General features: G+C 44.1%; 1 protein-coding gene across 1 annotated transcript; it reads left to right on the top strand.

The window, feature by feature from the left end:
• Nucleotides 1-8578: 8578 nt before the first annotated feature.
• Nucleotides 8579-17258, top strand: ppp5c (protein phosphatase 5, catalytic subunit). Its single transcript, XM_047035363.1, has 13 exons — nucleotides 8579-8704; nucleotides 9850-10091; nucleotides 12590-12737; nucleotides 13643-13764; nucleotides 13865-13930; nucleotides 14041-14139; nucleotides 14638-14743; nucleotides 14841-14983; nucleotides 15072-15159; nucleotides 15252-15292; nucleotides 15411-15589; nucleotides 15845-15926; nucleotides 16072-17258. Exons 1-13 carry the CDS (start codon nucleotides 8611-8613, stop codon nucleotides 16132-16134), a joined length of 1473 nt encoding a protein of 490 aa, XP_046891319.1. The 5' UTR covers nucleotides 8579-8610; the 3' UTR covers nucleotides 16135-17258.
• The last annotated feature ends 68 nt before the right edge of the window (nucleotides 17259-17326 follow it).

The raw sequence follows: 17326 nt of genomic DNA, 5'->3' as shown, positions 1-17326 counted from the left end.
ACACACACGTGTAAACACACACACATGAACACAGACACAAAAAATATTTTTGGCCAAGGATTTAAGGATATGGATTAAAGCTCAGTTGATCCCCCCCCTCCCAAAAAAAAGAGAGCAAATTTTGTAACAAAAAGCCTTTATTGTAATGTTTTAGATTCTCCCCCCGGAGTTATCTGCTTGTCATCCCTTTTCTTCACACCTGCAACGATAAAGCAGATGGTTATCGCTGCCTGAGTTGGAACCATGCCTTTCAAACTCTTTGTTATCCTCTCTCATCCTCTCCCCTCTCCATGTCTCTGCCCTGCCCTACTTGGACAGGTCTTTGAGAACGCTTTCTGAGCTTTTTTATACGGGAGAGGAAGAGAGAACACACACCAACACAATACACCGTAAGAAAATGTAAAAAAAACAATGGATATGTTGGTTTTACGATTACACTTTAACTTTCAATGTTACATCATTTTTGGTAGCAGCAAAATGTCTGAGGAAACTGTGATCCATTTACAGTTATGAGATAGATCAAAGCAAGAAAGAGAAACATAAGCCTTCTTCAAAGGGGAAACTTCTGAAGGAAACTATGATAAGTGAGTGAGTGTGTGTGTGTGTGAGAGAGAGAGAGAGAGAGAGAGAGAGAGAGAGAGAGAGAGAGAGAGAGAGAGAGGAGAGAGAGAGGGAGGGAGGGAGGGAGGGAGGGAGGGAGGGAGGGAGAGAGAGAGAGAGAGAGAGAGAGAGAGAGAGAGGGAGGGAGGGAGGGAGGGAGGGAGGGAGGGAGGGAGGGAGGGAGAGAGAGAGAGAGAGAGAGAGAGAGAGGGAGGGAGGGAGGGAGGGAGGGAGGGAGGGAGGGAGGGAGGGAGGGAGGGGAGGGAGGGAGGGAGGAGAGAGAGAGAGAGAGAGAGAGAGAGAGAGAGAGAGAGAGAGAGAGAGAGAGAGAGAAAGAGAGAGAAAGAGAGAGAGAGAGAGAGAGTTTGGTCAGTCTGGTGGCTGAACGGTGTGGGGAATCGGGCTAGTCATCTGAAGGTTGCCAGATCGATTCCCGGCCGTGCCAGATGACGTTGTGTCCTTGGGCAAGGCACTTCACCCTACTTGCCTCGGGGGAATGTCCCTGTACTTACTGTAAGTCGCTCTGGATAAGAGCGTCTGCTAAATGACTAAATATAGAAATGTAAATGTAGAGAAAGAGAAAGAGAGAGAGAGAGAGAGAGAGAGAGAGAGAGAGAGAGAGAGAGAGAGAGAGAGAGAGAGAGGGAGGGATGTGTGTATGATGTGTTTGAGAGCGTATGAGTGTGTCTGACTCCGGTGTTTCAGAGTTGTTGTAAAGCATGTTGTGCACTGAGTCATTTGCTGGAAAAAAGTGAGATAAATAATAAAAAAGGAAAGGTACCAATTACATCTCAGGACAGTTGTCCCTCCCTTCCTTTCCTGTCTTTCTCTCTCCTTCTTTCTTTCTTTCTTTCTGTCTTTCTCTCCCTTTCTTTTTCTGTCTCTGTCATGGTCTGTCTCTCCTGGCTCAGTTATTTTTTCATTTTCCTCTGTACTTCTTTCCCCCCTCTCTCTCTCTCCCCCTCTCTCTCTCTCTCTCTCTCCCTCACTCTCTCTTTATCTCTCTTTATCTCTCTCTGTCTCTCTCTCTCTGAAGAAAGAGGACCAGTCCTCATAGTCTAGAGGTCAGAGGAGTGGAACCAATCATCAGAAATTTCCAGTTATCCAGAGGCCAAGCGGACCCCTAAATAGCCCAGCCCCACTACCCCAGAGGGCCGGAACACAGTGGTGGGGTTGGTGGTGTAGGTGAGTATGGGGTGTCAGAAGGTCAGATCTTTCTCCCCAGCCTGCGACCTTGCCACTGGGAGGGGACCTCAACCACACTCTCTTACTCATCCGTCTGTCTTGGATGTCCTCTCACTTCTAATGAGTCACCGCGTGCTGACTCCCTTTAAGAGAGGTGTGACTGAAGCCACAACTCATGTGGCACTTTAAACCTGTGTGTGTGTATGTGTGTGTGTGTGTGCGTAAGAGAGAGTGAGAGTGCTACTTAAGCACACATACACACACTCGCACACCTCATCTGAAAGTAGAGAAAAGTAACATAACTCTCCTCATGGGCCCTGGGACTAGCAGTAGTGGAGGTGGGGTGTCCCTCTCAGCTCTGTTTTTGATTAGGCAACCGGGATCCACGGCCTACCCTGTCAGTGGGGCCATATTGATGGGCGTGCAAGGTTTATGTCAGCAAAAAGAGAGGGTATGCAGCCCTTTCCTCCAAACTATTATAGACATCCAGAGAGAAGGACATGAGGTCAGAAAGCCCCCCCTCTTCCTACAGCCCCCCCCCCCCCTTCCTCTTCTCCCGCTTGGTTCTGAACAACACATTCCTCTCTCCCAGTCCCTCTGTTTATGACACGCCATCCTTTGAACTGTGGACAGCATGCATATGTGTTTGTTGGTTGGGTGTGTGTGTGTGTTTCTTTTTGAGTGTACACGTGTTATTGAAGTTTGTGTGATTTCATTTCAATATTTGGAAGTAAATTGTGTGTACACAGCACTTTGGAGAGAGAATGAGAGATAGGGGGAGGCGGTCTTCTCTTTGCATCCAGGCTCTTTGATTCTCTGCCGTGTGGGAGGTTTTGTACACCTGAGCAGGTAAGATGTGGGTACACATCTGTGTGACAGCTGGTTCACATCATTTCCCAAAGCGGGGTGGAGGGGGGGATTACAGACCGATTGAATAAAGGAGAGGGAGAGTGTGTGAGAGAGATGGGTGGAGGAGAAAGCCATGAGTCATAACCAAACTTGGGATACGTGTGTTTAGAACAGAGACTGGGGGGTGGGAGGGGGGTGAGAGAGAGGAAGGGGGGGGGGGGGCTGAGTGTTGAGACAGAAAAAGAAATAAGTTGGTGTTCTAATCAGGGCAGCGCTGGAGAGGTGAGAGAGGGGCTAGGGTCAGAATCTGATTCACTCTTTTAGATCCACTTCCTGTGCCGGGGGAGGGGGGGGGGGGGGCTTTGTCATGCAGTATGGTGTGTTTACAGTTACTTCTCCCTTAGTCTTCCATGGGCTCACATGATTTCACATGCTATCACGCTATCATGTACACACACACACTCACGTGGACAGAAAGGCAGAGGAAGGGAGAATGGTGGTTAAGCAAACACACTGTCCTTCATAGCTGACCACTAATTCAAGCCAGTTTGCTTCAGCACTGGCAGTGCAGACCAGCCCCTCGAGCGATGGTGAATCATCAAGACTAGAGCAGCAGACTGGGATGGCAGACAGACATATATGGCACACTATGTCCAACATCTCCTGTCAAGGGCATTAAAATCGCCTATTTCAACATACAAGATTAAGAGAGGGAATGACACTGAATACATCCTAGGAAATCTTTGATGTTTTTCAAGGATTGTGGTCCTGAATTAATACAAAATGTTTGTTTTTTTCAACCTCACCTTGATGGGTATGTGTGAGTAAGTGGGTGAGTGAGTACACGTGAGAGGCTGATTTGCACTTGGACCCTTGCCCGTCTCTTTGACCACAGTGTGTGCTGTGGACAAGGATAATCTAAAGCATTTTTATTTCCACCGGTTCCTTCTGAAACTCCTTCAGCCTTATCCACGAGGCCACCCAGGAGCACAGGATGTGATGTCATAAAAAAAAACTTACAGCTCCTTGGAGAGAAAGGGGCCCAAAGATGAGTTTGGAATGCGCCCAAAGTTGTGTTCGAATTTATATGATTAGATGTGACAGGAAGTCAGAGGAATTGATAGGAAGTGAGGTCCAACTGTAGGAGGACCAGGAAGTGGAAATGCTTCCCACAACATCCTGGATGTTTTGAGAGTCCTCTCTGTATTAAAAAATGTTTGTACGTCACAAATGACATTTACTTCAGCTGGCCTGTCTTGTTTGCTTGTGGAAAGAGCATGTTGCCATGTGTCTGTCTCTACGTCTGATTCCCTGTCTATTCCCTCCTATTCCATCTTTTGGAGTCGTCTCTGGAGGAATAACAAAATAGTTTGGTGTCGAGGCTTTTTCATGACCACCTGGACTGTTGAAAGCTTTCAAAGCCTATCTTTCCTATCATGCACCATGGTCATACGTTGGTCAGGAGACTTGCTTTCCCACACATCCTGAGTCACTTATGATGTGGGTTCCTATTTGTGGGGAAGGGTGACCATATGTGCGTTGCTCCACCATTCATTGCTCATAAACAGTAGGAACAGTGCCGGCTAAGTAAAACAAACTCCACGCCACAACACAACGTCGCTACCGTAAACGGGCGCGAAAATAACAACCACACTGCCAGATGAAAGGATAACTGTGGCTCTTAAGTATCCCGCTCTCCACTGCAGGCAAAGTGACAGAAGGACAGAGCCTTTTATGAGCTGCGTGCAGAAACCGCTCTCGTGTTGCCGGCTAACACATTAGCATTGCTGTCAGGGTGTGGGTATGTGGGTCTGTCCACAAAGTGCGCACACAAACACGTCGGTGTCTGTTGGCAGGATGGTGGCTCTTGCCATGTAAGGACTGAAAGAATCCTATGCTTCCTAAGCTGTGACATGGGTGGGTCGTCCTTGAGACACTTTTAAAGAGGAACGTTTTCACTCTGTGGTGGATAAACGTATTGAATGGCTGATGTCACCGAAAGGGAAAAGTAGGAGGTCACTGGATTTAAATATATCCCAGGGAAACTTTGGGTGTTCCTCCCAGATGACTCCCTCTTCTTTCAAATTGTTTTAACTCACCCACAATTGCTTCTATTTTGCTGCTGTGTTTGGATCTCATTTCCATTTCTCTTTTCTCAAAAAAATCTTTGCTCTTTCTACCTCTCTCTTTCCTTCTCTCTGTCTCTCTCTCACACACGCACGCACACACACACACACACAGACACACACTCCCTCTCTCTCTGTAAGTCACACAGACTACTTGCTTGAATTTCTCATTTCCTGTTTGGGGTGTGTATCCGATCCCTTGTTCTTTTGCCCAACACACATCAAACCCTCTTCCGCTCAAAAAGAGGAAAAAATGGGACAGACAGGCAATGGCGGACAGAATGATGGAGAAAGGGAATGGGAGAGGATGAGGGAAAGGAGCTCTGGAGAGACTCATTTGGTCAATGGATGAGGAGGATAGTAAAAGGGAAAACGGGTGCTGACTTTTAAATGAAGAAGGCCATGTGAATGGGAGAGGTGGAGGAGAATGGGAAAGGATAGACAAAGGTTAAAAAACTAAAACGGACAGACACTGGGATAATGGGATTGATTATTTATCTTGTAGCATTCTTGGTAATTCCCAAGTAGACATCCAGACTAGCTATTCTAAACACTGGGAGTGACAACAATGAATCTTTCAGACTCACTTCCTCCTAGTTTTGACAACCCAGTAATGTTTATTTCCCATGGAATCATTTGTTATTATTTAAGTCAATTATGTATTTAGGTGGCTATTTACTTAATACCTTTTAACTAGGCTGTGGTGCCTCTCTGTCGGGATGGTCTGCTTAGTATTATCCAATAAAAGTAGTCACATTCCACATTGCCTTAGCTGGATTGGGTACATAAATTGTGTTGGATAGTTTCATTGGACAATGCTCTCAGAGGTGAGACTCGGGAAGCTTAAGACATTCAGGGTGCGAATTACGGGGGGGGGGGGGGGGGGGTTGGGGGGGTGTGACCCCCCTAATTAAGACTTGGACCCCCCCAAAAGAGGTCAAAACAACAGGTCGGGAGGGTCGATACACGCCCTGGAGAAGAAGTTGACCCCCCGATTGTCATTGTATAATTCGCACTCTGAAGACATTCATCAGCATTTTAGATCTAACAAGGGACTTATTTGGGAGACTCAGCAACACGTTTTGGCCCTGGAGTGGGTCAAGGCATAAGCATGATTCAACTTTAGGTAAAGTGGATCCACAGCCAGTGTGTTACAAACACACAAGCACTCTGGGCCTCTGGACTCGTGACAACATCTGTGTCTTTTTTATCAGGTACAGGTACCATGTTTTTGTCAAGCCACTCTGTTCGCAGTGTTGCCGTTTCTCCACTACTGTCACCCTGTGGAATCGAACGCTGTTTGTTGGTGCATCCACAGAGGGTCAAAAGGTTTCTGTTGGAATTTGCTGTGGACTCGGAATTGCTTTATCATCAGGAGACTCATGGAAGCATTGGGAATAAGGACCGTAGTTTATATTTCAAACAACTCCGGAATAAATGTAAGCAGACGCTCGCACAAATATAAACACAAGATCTTTTTCTATCCTTGTCTATTTTCTCATCGCCAATGCCCTCTGAGGAATTAAGTGAAGTCGAAGCAGAGAAGTTGGAATTAAAAGTGAAAAGGTAGAGGCAGCAGTAGTGTTTTTAGTCAGGTATGTGTTTTTTCGTGTTCTTTTTCCACTACATCAAATTTACAAGTCCTCATTCTCAAAATTGCAAAAACCCCAGTGAACTTGTAAAGTGTCATTTTCGGATGCTGATTTACACTCTGGCCGACACTGGCCGCCTGATTCCACTCTGTCCTAAATTCCGTTGAGGTTTGGAAAGATCAGTGTTCACCACACACTCCTCCATTCACAATGAGTCAGTGATAGTCACTGATTTAATAACTCACCAGATCATTAAGCGAATCACGTGTCCCGTACACTGGTGTCTGACCACAGGGGGGAGAACACACGGAAGGGGGGAGAACACACGGAAGGGGGAGAACACACGGAAGGGGGGAGAACACACGGAAGGGGGGAGAACACACAGAAGGGGGGAGAACACACGGAAGGGTGGAGCTGGAGAGAATAGAACCGCTGCATTGGCAAATTATCTTTAATTTTGTTTGAAGTCTGTTGCCCTACCCGTTAGAAAAACATGTGGTTCAAATGGCAAGTCCTGCCAGGCCCCCCGTAGGCCCCCTGAAGTGATGTTCTCATTAGTGGAGTGGAGAATGAGATACAGACAGGATGGAAGTAATGTAAAGCACTACTCTACCTACTGCCCCAAAAGAATGGAAGATGGTGGGGGGTACAGCAGGGCAGAAGATCTGAGTAGGAGAGGAGGAACGTCGGCACTCACTTTCCAACGTGCTTGCGTGGAAAGACTTGTTGAGTCGACATCCACGACTGGATGCTGACTGCAGCGGCTCAACGTCTAACTGACGGTTTATCATTCACTGTGTCTTTTAACCCAGGCACACGAACACCCTCATCTTCCTTTTTCTCATGTTGCTAATAAATCTGGTATCTCTCTCTTTATGTTTATTTAAACTTTCTCAGGACCCCACAATCTCAACTCAGTCATCTTCCACCCAGAACGAAAGCCATATCCCTCTTCCACCCCACCGCTCATCATTCTTCTACCTTTACCTCCCACACAGTCTCTCCCACTCACTGTCTGAATTGACTCTCTTTTCGTCTGGGGCTTTGACTGTAACCTCAGTCTTACATTCTACTTTTATCGAGTTCCCTCTTCAAACAAAGCTATTAGAGAGGTGGAAGTTAGTAAGGAGTGACGAGTAGTTGATAAACTCACCAATAGAAAGTGAACTCACTTGTGCTCATTCTGTGTAAGTGTTTTTAGAGGAAAGTGAGTCAGTGGACTGCTTGGCTTGTTCCTCTACATTGTGGGGTGTCCCTTGTGAGTCAGACTGGACTGAGATATATCCTCATAGTCAGACACATACCAGTCCCTACAAATATATGACTGAAAATCTGTCTCGCTTTTCTGTGAGTGTATTTTTTCATTTGATCTGGCCCCCACAGGAACATATTACAGTGTGTGTGTGTGTGTGTGTGTTTCTGAGTTTGTGTGTGTTGTGTAACACATGTAGAAAAGCAATGTTTCCACTAAATAGGTGTCTGAATGGTTGTCATGTAATAAGACCCTCTACTTCGGGGTCCATGAGAGGTCCACATGCTGAATTCAGCTGGAAAGAAAATGACCACATCCTTATATAAGATATTACTGATCACAAGGGCTTAGGGGTACTGACTGGACATATTTGTTTAGAGGTTTAAAGGCCTCATCAAACTGATTTAAGAGTAGTAAAATGTTGGTTATGCATTCCCATAATCATGAGACATCCACTTGAACCAAAACACTTCAGGCGAGACACTACCATCAAGGGCTGTTGGCATCACTCTTCGACATGGGTGGACTTGGCCCACGGTCGCCATTGATGTTGCTGACAACTGCTTCCCTGGAGGAAGGACAGCAGGATGGGATAAATAAAGAGCATGAGTTTATTTAGTGTGTGTGTTTCCCAGTGTTGCGGGTCCCTGCTCTCTAGTATGTGTGTCAAGCTTGTAAAACCAATAAACTTCTTCTGGCTATATAGCTGTGGCGCCCCCTGGGGGTTGATTAGAACTTTTCAATGTTTTTAAAATCAGACTGGTGTGCAAAATATTACATGATTTAATTACAGATTGTGTTAATTCATAAAATAATATGGTATCGTGAATTCCGAGACAAACATATATAGCTAGCTACTGAACATTTAGGAAAAATCCAGTAAAATGGGATGAGCTAGGGAATGCCGCGTTAACCAATGATCTGGACTGATCAGCGCTAAAGCAAATCGCTCGTTTGAGAGAGATTCGATTTGCGACTTTCTGGAAGCTTTGCGACTGTACAGTCTATGGCGCACGACACGGAAAGTGGCAGAGAGAAGATGGCGGAGGGAGATAATAATGCAGAGAAACTCAAGGAGAAGGCGAATACTTACTTTAAAGGTACATTTTTTTTTATTTTGTTTGTGTTGTGTGTATATCCTAATGCAGGCAGTTAACTGGGACGCAACATGCTATTAAATGAATACAGTGCCCTTCAATGGGATGTCAGAGGTAAATATTTCTAGCACATGAGCCGGTTGCTACCGAGCCATCACCATTCATCTGGACATTGGGATAACTTTAGTTGTGGTAATTGAATCACTGAATTTACCAACTAGATACTCATCATCAAAACATTATCGAGCTAGATTGAAAGGCAGTACACCGTTGTTGTTAGCTGACGACAAACGGCATGTGAAGTAATTAGCTACTAGCTAGCTTTAATTTTCTACGCGCGCGCTGCATCGCTAGTTGACGCTAGCTAGCTTGTTAGCTAATCAACTCGCTGGCATAGTCGCCAATGTGCGTGCTGTCAGGCATGTTAGCTAAAACTAGCTAACTAGATAGCTTTGTCAAGTCATTCATTTAAGTTATCTGGGCTTTCTACCTATTTGACAAGCTTTTTCACCCAGTGAGTTCAAAACTACAGTAGTTCGTTTATAACAAATGGAATAGCCATGTCAAATCACTAATGGGCGTTTTACGGAATGTAACGTGTCTGAGGCCCGTGACTAGCTACATATGAAACGTTTTGAAAGCTAGTGCTATAGCGACTGTAACTAACTTGTAGAACTAATGGTGTTGGGCTACTATAGCTAGCTAGACAGCTTGCAGCGCGTGGCAATTTAACATTACACCACACGGTATCCTACTTCCATTAGCTAGCTTAACGTCTGTTACTGCTGACTAAGCTGTAAAGAAAAGCGGCACGACGCTCGATCCAATAAATTGGACACATACTTTGCACCCCTTGTTTATTAACCTTATATTTGAGTATTTCGTGAGGCTTTGAGAGATGCAGTAGGTGTAATAGGACAGTCACTGAAGAAAATAAATTGCGAACGGTGGATGTCGTTGCAAGCGTATCGTTTTGATTTGTGTACACTGGGGTTGAGTTTCTATGGAAGCATGTGTGTTGTTGTCCCCGCGCGGGTTCTATGTGTGCCGAGCGATATATGCACAACGGGAAGTACAACATTCCTCTGTTTCTGCGTTTGTAATCTGAATCAGTTTGTGATCGAAATGGATGTTTGTTTTTCTTTCAGAGAAAGACTATGACAACGCCATCAAATATTACTCAGAGGCCCTGGAGCTTAATCCAGGCAATGCCATCTACTTCAGTAACCGAAGCCTGGCATACCTACGCACTGAGTGCTATGGCTATGCCCTGGCTGACGCCACACGCGCCCTGGAGATAGACAAGAATTACATCAAGGGTTACTATCGCCGGGCCACCTCCAACATGGCTCTGGGCAAGTTCAAGGCTGCACTCAAAGACTATGAGACTGTAAGTAATTATCATTAGGCATGTGCAGGAATAGGTATGTTAAATCGTAGACAATTTCAGACAGACCTGGGTCTGAGCTGTATAAACTGATCTCCCTGTATTGACTTTGAGCAGTTCAGTTTAAAACCAAATGTACAATTTAACATCCCGTAGAAAATATTTGAGTTGTAAATTTGACACCCCATATTATCTTCAGTGCATTGGTTCCATGAGTTCCACAGGGATTATTCCTTAATCCACTGAAGATGCCAATTAAATCCCAATGTGAAAGCATATTGCATGGTGCATACCGCTGTTGATTTACAGCCTATTGTCTTCCAAGCTATTTTGACGGCATATGAAGCATAAACAACAAAGCTGCGGCAACAAGGATCAGTGCTGGATAGCCTCACTGTCAGTAAAGGTGGTAGCTGTTATGGCTATTCATGAACTCCATAGACAATACTCACTGTACATACAGTGCCCTCCAAAAGTATTGGAACAGTGAGGCCAATTCCTTTATTTTTGCTGTAGACTGAAAACATTTGGGCTTGACATCAAACGATGAATGTGAAACCAGAGATCAACGTTTCAGCTTTTATTTCCAGGTATTTACATCAGGATCTGATGCACAAATTAGAAAATATCACCTTTTTGTTCGAACCCACCCATTTGTCACGTGAGCAAAAGTATTGGAACATGTGACTGACAGGTGTGTTTTGTTGCCCAGGTGTGTCCTATTACATACATTATTCAATCAATAAACACCACTGAATGTCTACACTCAGGTTCAGATTGGGTAAGATAGGTTTTGTCTATGCAGACTGTATTCAGAGGTGAAAACAACATGAAAACCAGAGCGCTGTCTTTGGGTGAAAAACAAGCAATTGTGAGTCTTAGAGAAGATGGAAAATCAATCAGAGCCATTGCAGAAACATTGGCCATAGCCAGTACAACCATTTGGAATGTCCTGAAGAAGAAGAAAACTACTGGTGTACTAAGTAACAGACGTCGAACAGGTAGACCAAGGAAAACATCAGCAGTTGATGACAGAAACATTGTGAGAGCTGTAAAGAAAGACCCTAAAACAACTGTTAGTGAGATCAGCAACAACCTCCAGATGGCAGGAGTGAAGGTATCACTATCTACTGTTCGCAGAAGACTTCATGAACAAAAGTACAAGGGCTACACCAGAAGATGCAAACCACTCATTAGCAAGAAGAATAGGAAGGCCAGGCTGGAATTTGCCAAAAAGTACAGAGATGAACCTCAAAAATTCTGGGACAAAGTTTTATGGACTGATGAGACAAAGATTAACTTTTACCAAAGTGATGGAAAGGCTAAAGTTTGGAGAAAGAAAGGAACTGCTCATGATCCCAAACACACAAGCTCATCTGTGAAACACGGTGGAGGTAATGTCATGGCTTGGGCTTGCATGGCTTCTTCTGGGACGGGCTCATTAATCTTCATTGAGGATGTAACACATGATGGCAGCAGCAAAATGAACTCGGAAGTCTACAGAAACATTTTGTCTGCCAATTTAAGGAAAGATGCAACCAAACTGATTGGCAGAGCCTTCATCATGCAGCAAGATAACGACCCAAAACACACTGCCAAAACAACAAAGGAGTTCATCAGGGGCAAGAAATGAAAGGTATTAGACTGGCCAAGTCAATCTCCAGACTTAAACCCTATAGAGCATGCATTTTACCTGCTTAAGAGGAGACTGAAGGGAGGAACCCCACAAAACAAACAACAACTGAAAGAGGCTGCAGTGAAAGCCTGGGAAAGCATCAAAAAGGAAGAATGCAAAAGTTTGGTGACGTCAATGGGTCACAGACTTGCTGCAGTTATTGAAAGCAAAGGATTTGCAACTAAATATTAAGTCTTATTCACTTAAATATGTTTTAAGTATATCTGTTCCAATACTTTTGATCACATGACAAATGGGTGGATTCAAACAAAATGTGATATTTTCTTAGTTGTGCATCAGATCCTGATGTAAATACCTGGAAATAAAAGCTGAAACGTTGATCTCTGGTCTCACGTTCATTATTTGATGTCAAGCCCAAATGTTTTCAGTCTACAGCAAAAATAAAGGAATTCGCCTCACTGTTCCAATACTTTTGGAGGGCACTGTATGAATTTACAGGAATCTGACCTGAGTTTTTTTGGGAAGATTTCGAATACTGTTGTGAGAGATTTCTCTTTTCCGTTCTGACATGCCTTCAATATATTTCCATGTCAGTGTGCACACGTATGACTTTTGCTAGAGGTAACATATGTCCACGGATGTGTACAGGGGGTCAGATGGCTAAGAGGTTAGGGAGTTGGGCTATTAATCAGAAGGTTGCTGGTTCGATTCCTGTCCGTGAAAAAATAAGTTGTGTCCTTGGGCAAGGCACATCACCCTACTTGCCTCGGGGGAGAATGTCCCTGTACTTACTGTAAGTTGCTCTGGATAAGAGCGTCTGCTAAATGGCCAAATGTAAATGTGTTTCCTTGTGGCCTGCTGGTAGGTGGTCAAGGTGAGGCCCAATGACAAGGATGCAAAGATGAAGTACCAGGAGTGCAACAAGATTGTGAAGCAGAAGGCCTTCGAGAGAGCCATCGCCAGCGATGAGATCAAAAGATCGGTCGTAGACTCTCTAGACATTGAAAACATGAGTGAGTGTTTTGTAACATTTTAGTTCATGTATTATTAAATGCATTAACAGAGAAGATAACTATATATATATATTAGTGCAGTCAAACGATTAAAATGTTTAATCGCGATTAATCGCATTAATGTCATAGTTAACTCGCGATTAATCACAATTAATCGCACATTTTTATCTATTCTAAATGTCCCTTGATTTCTTTTTGTCCCATTCTTTTTTCAAATTGTAATGCTCTTATCAACATGGAAAAGTGGTTCGGATTGCTTCGTGCAAATATTTTTTGTTATTGAAAACAACATTGCAATCGCCTGGCTTTGACGAGGGGGCGGAGAATTCGCATCATCTGTGTGCTTGGCCATCAAGTGGTATTTCAGACTGGACGTGCTGCGATGATAGCTCAGTTTACAACGACAAAACACACAGATCACTTTGGTCTTGTCAATGGAACCATTTGGCAACTTTTTAAAAGTAAACTTTCCATTCAGAATCTTATTGGCATCCATTTCGGCGTCTCGCGCTCGCCATCAACTCAAAACGTAACGTTAACCTACTACCAGAGAATGTCTCATATCCGTAAACGGGCTCTGCTACTACGCTTTAGCCGGATCGCAAGCCAAACAAGTGTGTGGCGTGCCTGTTGTTTTGTTTCCGGTCTAGCTAGATCCGGTGTGGTATTGTAGTTTTTCTAACTTCGGTAGTTGTTGCAACAGCATGTGAAAAAAAAACTACAGAGTTTGCTAGGCCAAAAAGAGCGTTAATCGCGCAATAAAAAAATTGACGCCGTTAATTTGGGTTTGCGTTAACGCCGTTAATAACGCGTTAAACTGACAGCACTAATATATATATATATATATATACATACATATTGAGTGAACATTTGTCCTTTTGAATAATTGTCTTCCCACAATGCAGTGATCGAGGACGATTACACAGGTCCCAAATTGGAAGAGGGGAAGGTTACTATGAAATTCATGAATGAGATGATGGAATGGTTCAAGGATCAGAAGAAACTGCATAGGAAGTGTGCTTATCAGGTATAGCCTTTTGGTGGGAAAGATATTTCTTGTGATTATCTTAAGTGTTAACCAGTACGGTACAAGTACTGTAAATAAATGTTTTTGTTTGTTTTTGCAGATTTTGATCCAAGTAAAAGATCTTCTATCCAAACTCCCAAGTCTTGTAGAAATAACACTTAAAGAGGTAAACACGTTTTCACTTAGTGGCTAATATTTGTTGTGTTTTCTGTGGAAACATTAATATACGTCTCTGCGCAGCACAATGATGAATGGTTATCTTGTCCCCCCTAACAGACTGAAAAGATATCCATTTGTGGGGATACGCATGGACAGTACTACGACCTCCTCAACATCTTTGAGTTGAATGGCTTGCCCTCACAGACCAATCCTTACGTATCCTTTCCTTTTGAATCATCTAGTCATCGCTTTTGACTTCATGCACCAGTTTCTTTAAAGATATATTATTATTATTATTTTGCATTTTTTCATGCTTTATTGGACAGTTAGTAAGTGAAGTGTGACAGGAAAGGCAGGGGAGAGAGGGGAAGGAAGACATGCAGCAAAGGGCTAAGGCTGGATTCAAACTCAGGCCAGTTTCTAAAAAATATTTTATACTCTGCTCTTCCGTATTGATTTAAACGAGCGCAGTGCCCGTGATGCAGCTGGTGATAAAGAGGTCAGTTAGTTGATTTGGTGTTGACTTCGAGTTTATGAATGTTTGCATTAAAGGGGCTCGTTTTGCAACGCAGGTAGAGTTTTTTCGTAATAGTGCAGTCTCTGTAGCAAATGCTCGTGCAGGGCTCCGTTGCTTAGTGCATTGATATTCCTGGATTTATTGTTAGATGCATCACGGAATGCCAAAGGACGATGAGCCTTAACTGTGGAACTCAGCTGTTCAACGGAGACTTTGTGGACCGCGGCTCATTTTCTGTTGAGGTCATTCTCACTCTGTTTGGCTTCAAGCTGCTGTTGCCTGACTCCTTCTACCTGCTTAGGGGTAAGTCCTGTCTTGTGAGTAAGTCGTGGTGTGTGGCTTCAGTGCAAAGTACCTGCATTCTGATGCTGTCGTGTTGATGGAAAATCTGTCCCATCAGGTAACCATGAGACGGACAACATGAACCAGATGTATGGCTTTGAGGGCGAGGTCAAGGCCAAGTACACAGCCCAGATGTTCCAGCTGTTCAGTGAGGTCTTCCAGTGGCTGCCTCTTGCACAGTGCATCAACAGCAAAGTTCTGGTCAGTACTGCCACGCACACCAAATAAAATGGCCGCTTTTAAGTTGAAGAAAGTGTTGATGTAATGAATACTGTGTGTTTGGTCTCAGGTGATGCACGGGGGACTTTTCAGTGAGGATGGAGTGACGTTGGAAGACCTCAGGAAGATTGAGAGGAACAGACAGCCACCAGACTCTGGTGTGTGTGTGTGTGCGCTCGTGTGTGTGTGCGCTCGTGTGTGTGAGGGTTGTCTTATGAGAACTCTCTTCTTTGTCTGTTACCCTTTTTAGGTCCCATGTGTGATCTCCTGTGGTCAGACCCACAGCCTCAGGTGAGTACCTGTTTTATACATTTTGATCCACAGTCTGATAGCAACTCGGCATGTAAGGACACTTCTTGTGTCGATTTTGTTTTTCCTAACAGTGTCCTTTGCCTCTCTTCCCTCTTAGAATGGACGGTCGGTCAGTAAGCGAGGAGTGAGCTGTCAGTTTGGGCCGGACGTAACGGAGCGTTTCTTGGACCAGAACAAGCTTGATTACATAGTGCGCAGCCACGAAGTGAAGGGCGAAGGCTACGAGATCACTCACTCAGGGAAGTGCATCACCGTGTTCTCGGCTCCCAACTACTGGTAGGTCCCCCAGGCTGCTGTTCTGTGTACTGATGGCAGCCAGAGGATTTGGGTGTCCTCAGAGCACCTGGCCTCACTAGCCTGTCTGCAATTCACCTGTCGCCCTGATTAACCGATTCTCATGATTTGCTGGTTCATCTGGCACATACCAGGTCATCTGCTTGCTTTGGATCTCCCTTGAACCCTGTCGGGAACCACACACACACACAGACTTGAGATGTACTGTAACAGTATTGTCTTGTTCTACTTCTTCAGTGATCAGATGGCAAACAAAGGAGCCTACATTCATCTCAGGGGATCCGACCTAAAGCCAGAATTTCACCAGTTCACTGCTGTGGTGAGTACATCTCTTGTCATTTCTGACGACGTTTCTTTTCCTTTTCAATTAAGCAGTTAAAGGGGGGGGGGAAATAAAACGATTACGAAAGGGAAAATAGTTAGCTGTAATTTATTCCTTTGTGTATCTGTCTCACGATCTGCAGCTTCATCCGAATGTGAAGCCTATGGCGTACGCCAACACCTTGATGCAGATGGGGATGATGTAGAGGACATGCTCTTCTGCTAGAGGCACCGACGACCTCCCCTCTGACCTGAACCATCTCAGCCACATCACTCCCTCCAGCGCTTAGACATGTCCCTGTTCATGTTCTGCCTAAGGGATCCTTCTCCTCAATACTTTCCCTTGTTGTATTCAGAGTACATGTGGTGTAGTTCAGGCAGGAAGAGATTACTTAGACCAGCCAACTCAAGAATTGGGCATGCCATTCATGTATTGGAAAAAAACTGGAAGAAAAAAAAAAATCCTAATTTCTGTTGCCACACATGGGTACCATTCCTGGGTATAGAAAATGACCTTGAAAGTTTATGCAGCCATTCGGAGTTGCTTGGTTTTAAGAATTTGGCTGTATAGATAAGCAGCTAACTCATGTGATCAAGGAGCTGGTATGTACCAAAGATCTGTTATGGAATATATCAGATAATGTTTGATTTTACATGATAACAACCTGTGAAATTGTACTGTTGGCCTTTGGACACAACTAAGAGCAGGTCTGATAGGGGTGAGACAAGCCTGTTCCTGCACATCAGTATTTTTCAAGTAATGATACAAAAAAAAAATTGTTTTTTCTTTTAACTGTATTCCAAAAGTGATATGAACATGTATGTCCCATTTAGGAAGGAGAAATGTCTGAGACTAATATTGATGCTGTCCACTCTCTCCCAGGAAGGTGCTGTTGACTGGTAGACATTGTGACAACGGTTCTTCACATACCATGTTCAAAAACACATAGATCACTTAATTTTGCACTTCTGTAGGTCTTTCCCTATCGGGAAAGATACTGCCACTCTCATATGTCTCATTTGTCACCATGCCACTCATCCGGCTGAGTCTGCACAGCCCTCACACAGCCTGCTTTGCTACAAGGCAGTCACTGGTAATGCCAGTCTCAAGTGTATGTTTGTTTCCTGGTGACTTAGCCCATGTGTGGACTTGCGCACAGATGTCCACCAAACCGATCCTCTCCTCTTATACGCACAGCTGCAGTGTCCTATGGCCCTCAACTTTTTAAATGAAATACACTGATGTGTATGTATATAAATACTGTATCATTTAAAAAAAATCTGTGTACATGTTTGGAGAAAGTTATTGAATAAAAAAAAAATCCACTCATGTTCTTTCAAAGAATATCCTTTGTTCATATGCATTTTTTCTAAGTTTTATGTTCTAATCTGATGAAA

Source organism: Hypomesus transpacificus, chromosome 15, assembly GCF_021917145.1.
Source record: "Hypomesus transpacificus isolate Combined female chromosome 15, fHypTra1, whole genome shotgun sequence".
NCBI lineage: Eukaryota > Metazoa > Chordata > Actinopteri > Osmeriformes > Osmeridae > Hypomesus > Hypomesus transpacificus.
The sequence above is the reverse complement of the archived record's forward strand: the minus strand, read 5'-3'. Positions and strand labels throughout refer to the sequence as shown.

Coding starts and splice junctions, on each gene's coding strand:
- ppp5c (XM_047035363.1), top strand. CDS start 8,611: ATGGCGCACGACACGGAAAGTGGCAGAGAGAAGATGGCGGAGGGAGAT. Junction 14,984..15,071: donor GCATCAACAGCAAAGTTCTG/GTCAGTACTGCC, acceptor GTTTGGTCTCAG/GTGATGCACGGGGGACTTTT. Junction 15,927..16,071: donor TTCACCAGTTCACTGCTGTG/GTGAGTACATCT, acceptor CACGATCTGCAG/CTTCATCCGAATGTGAAGCC.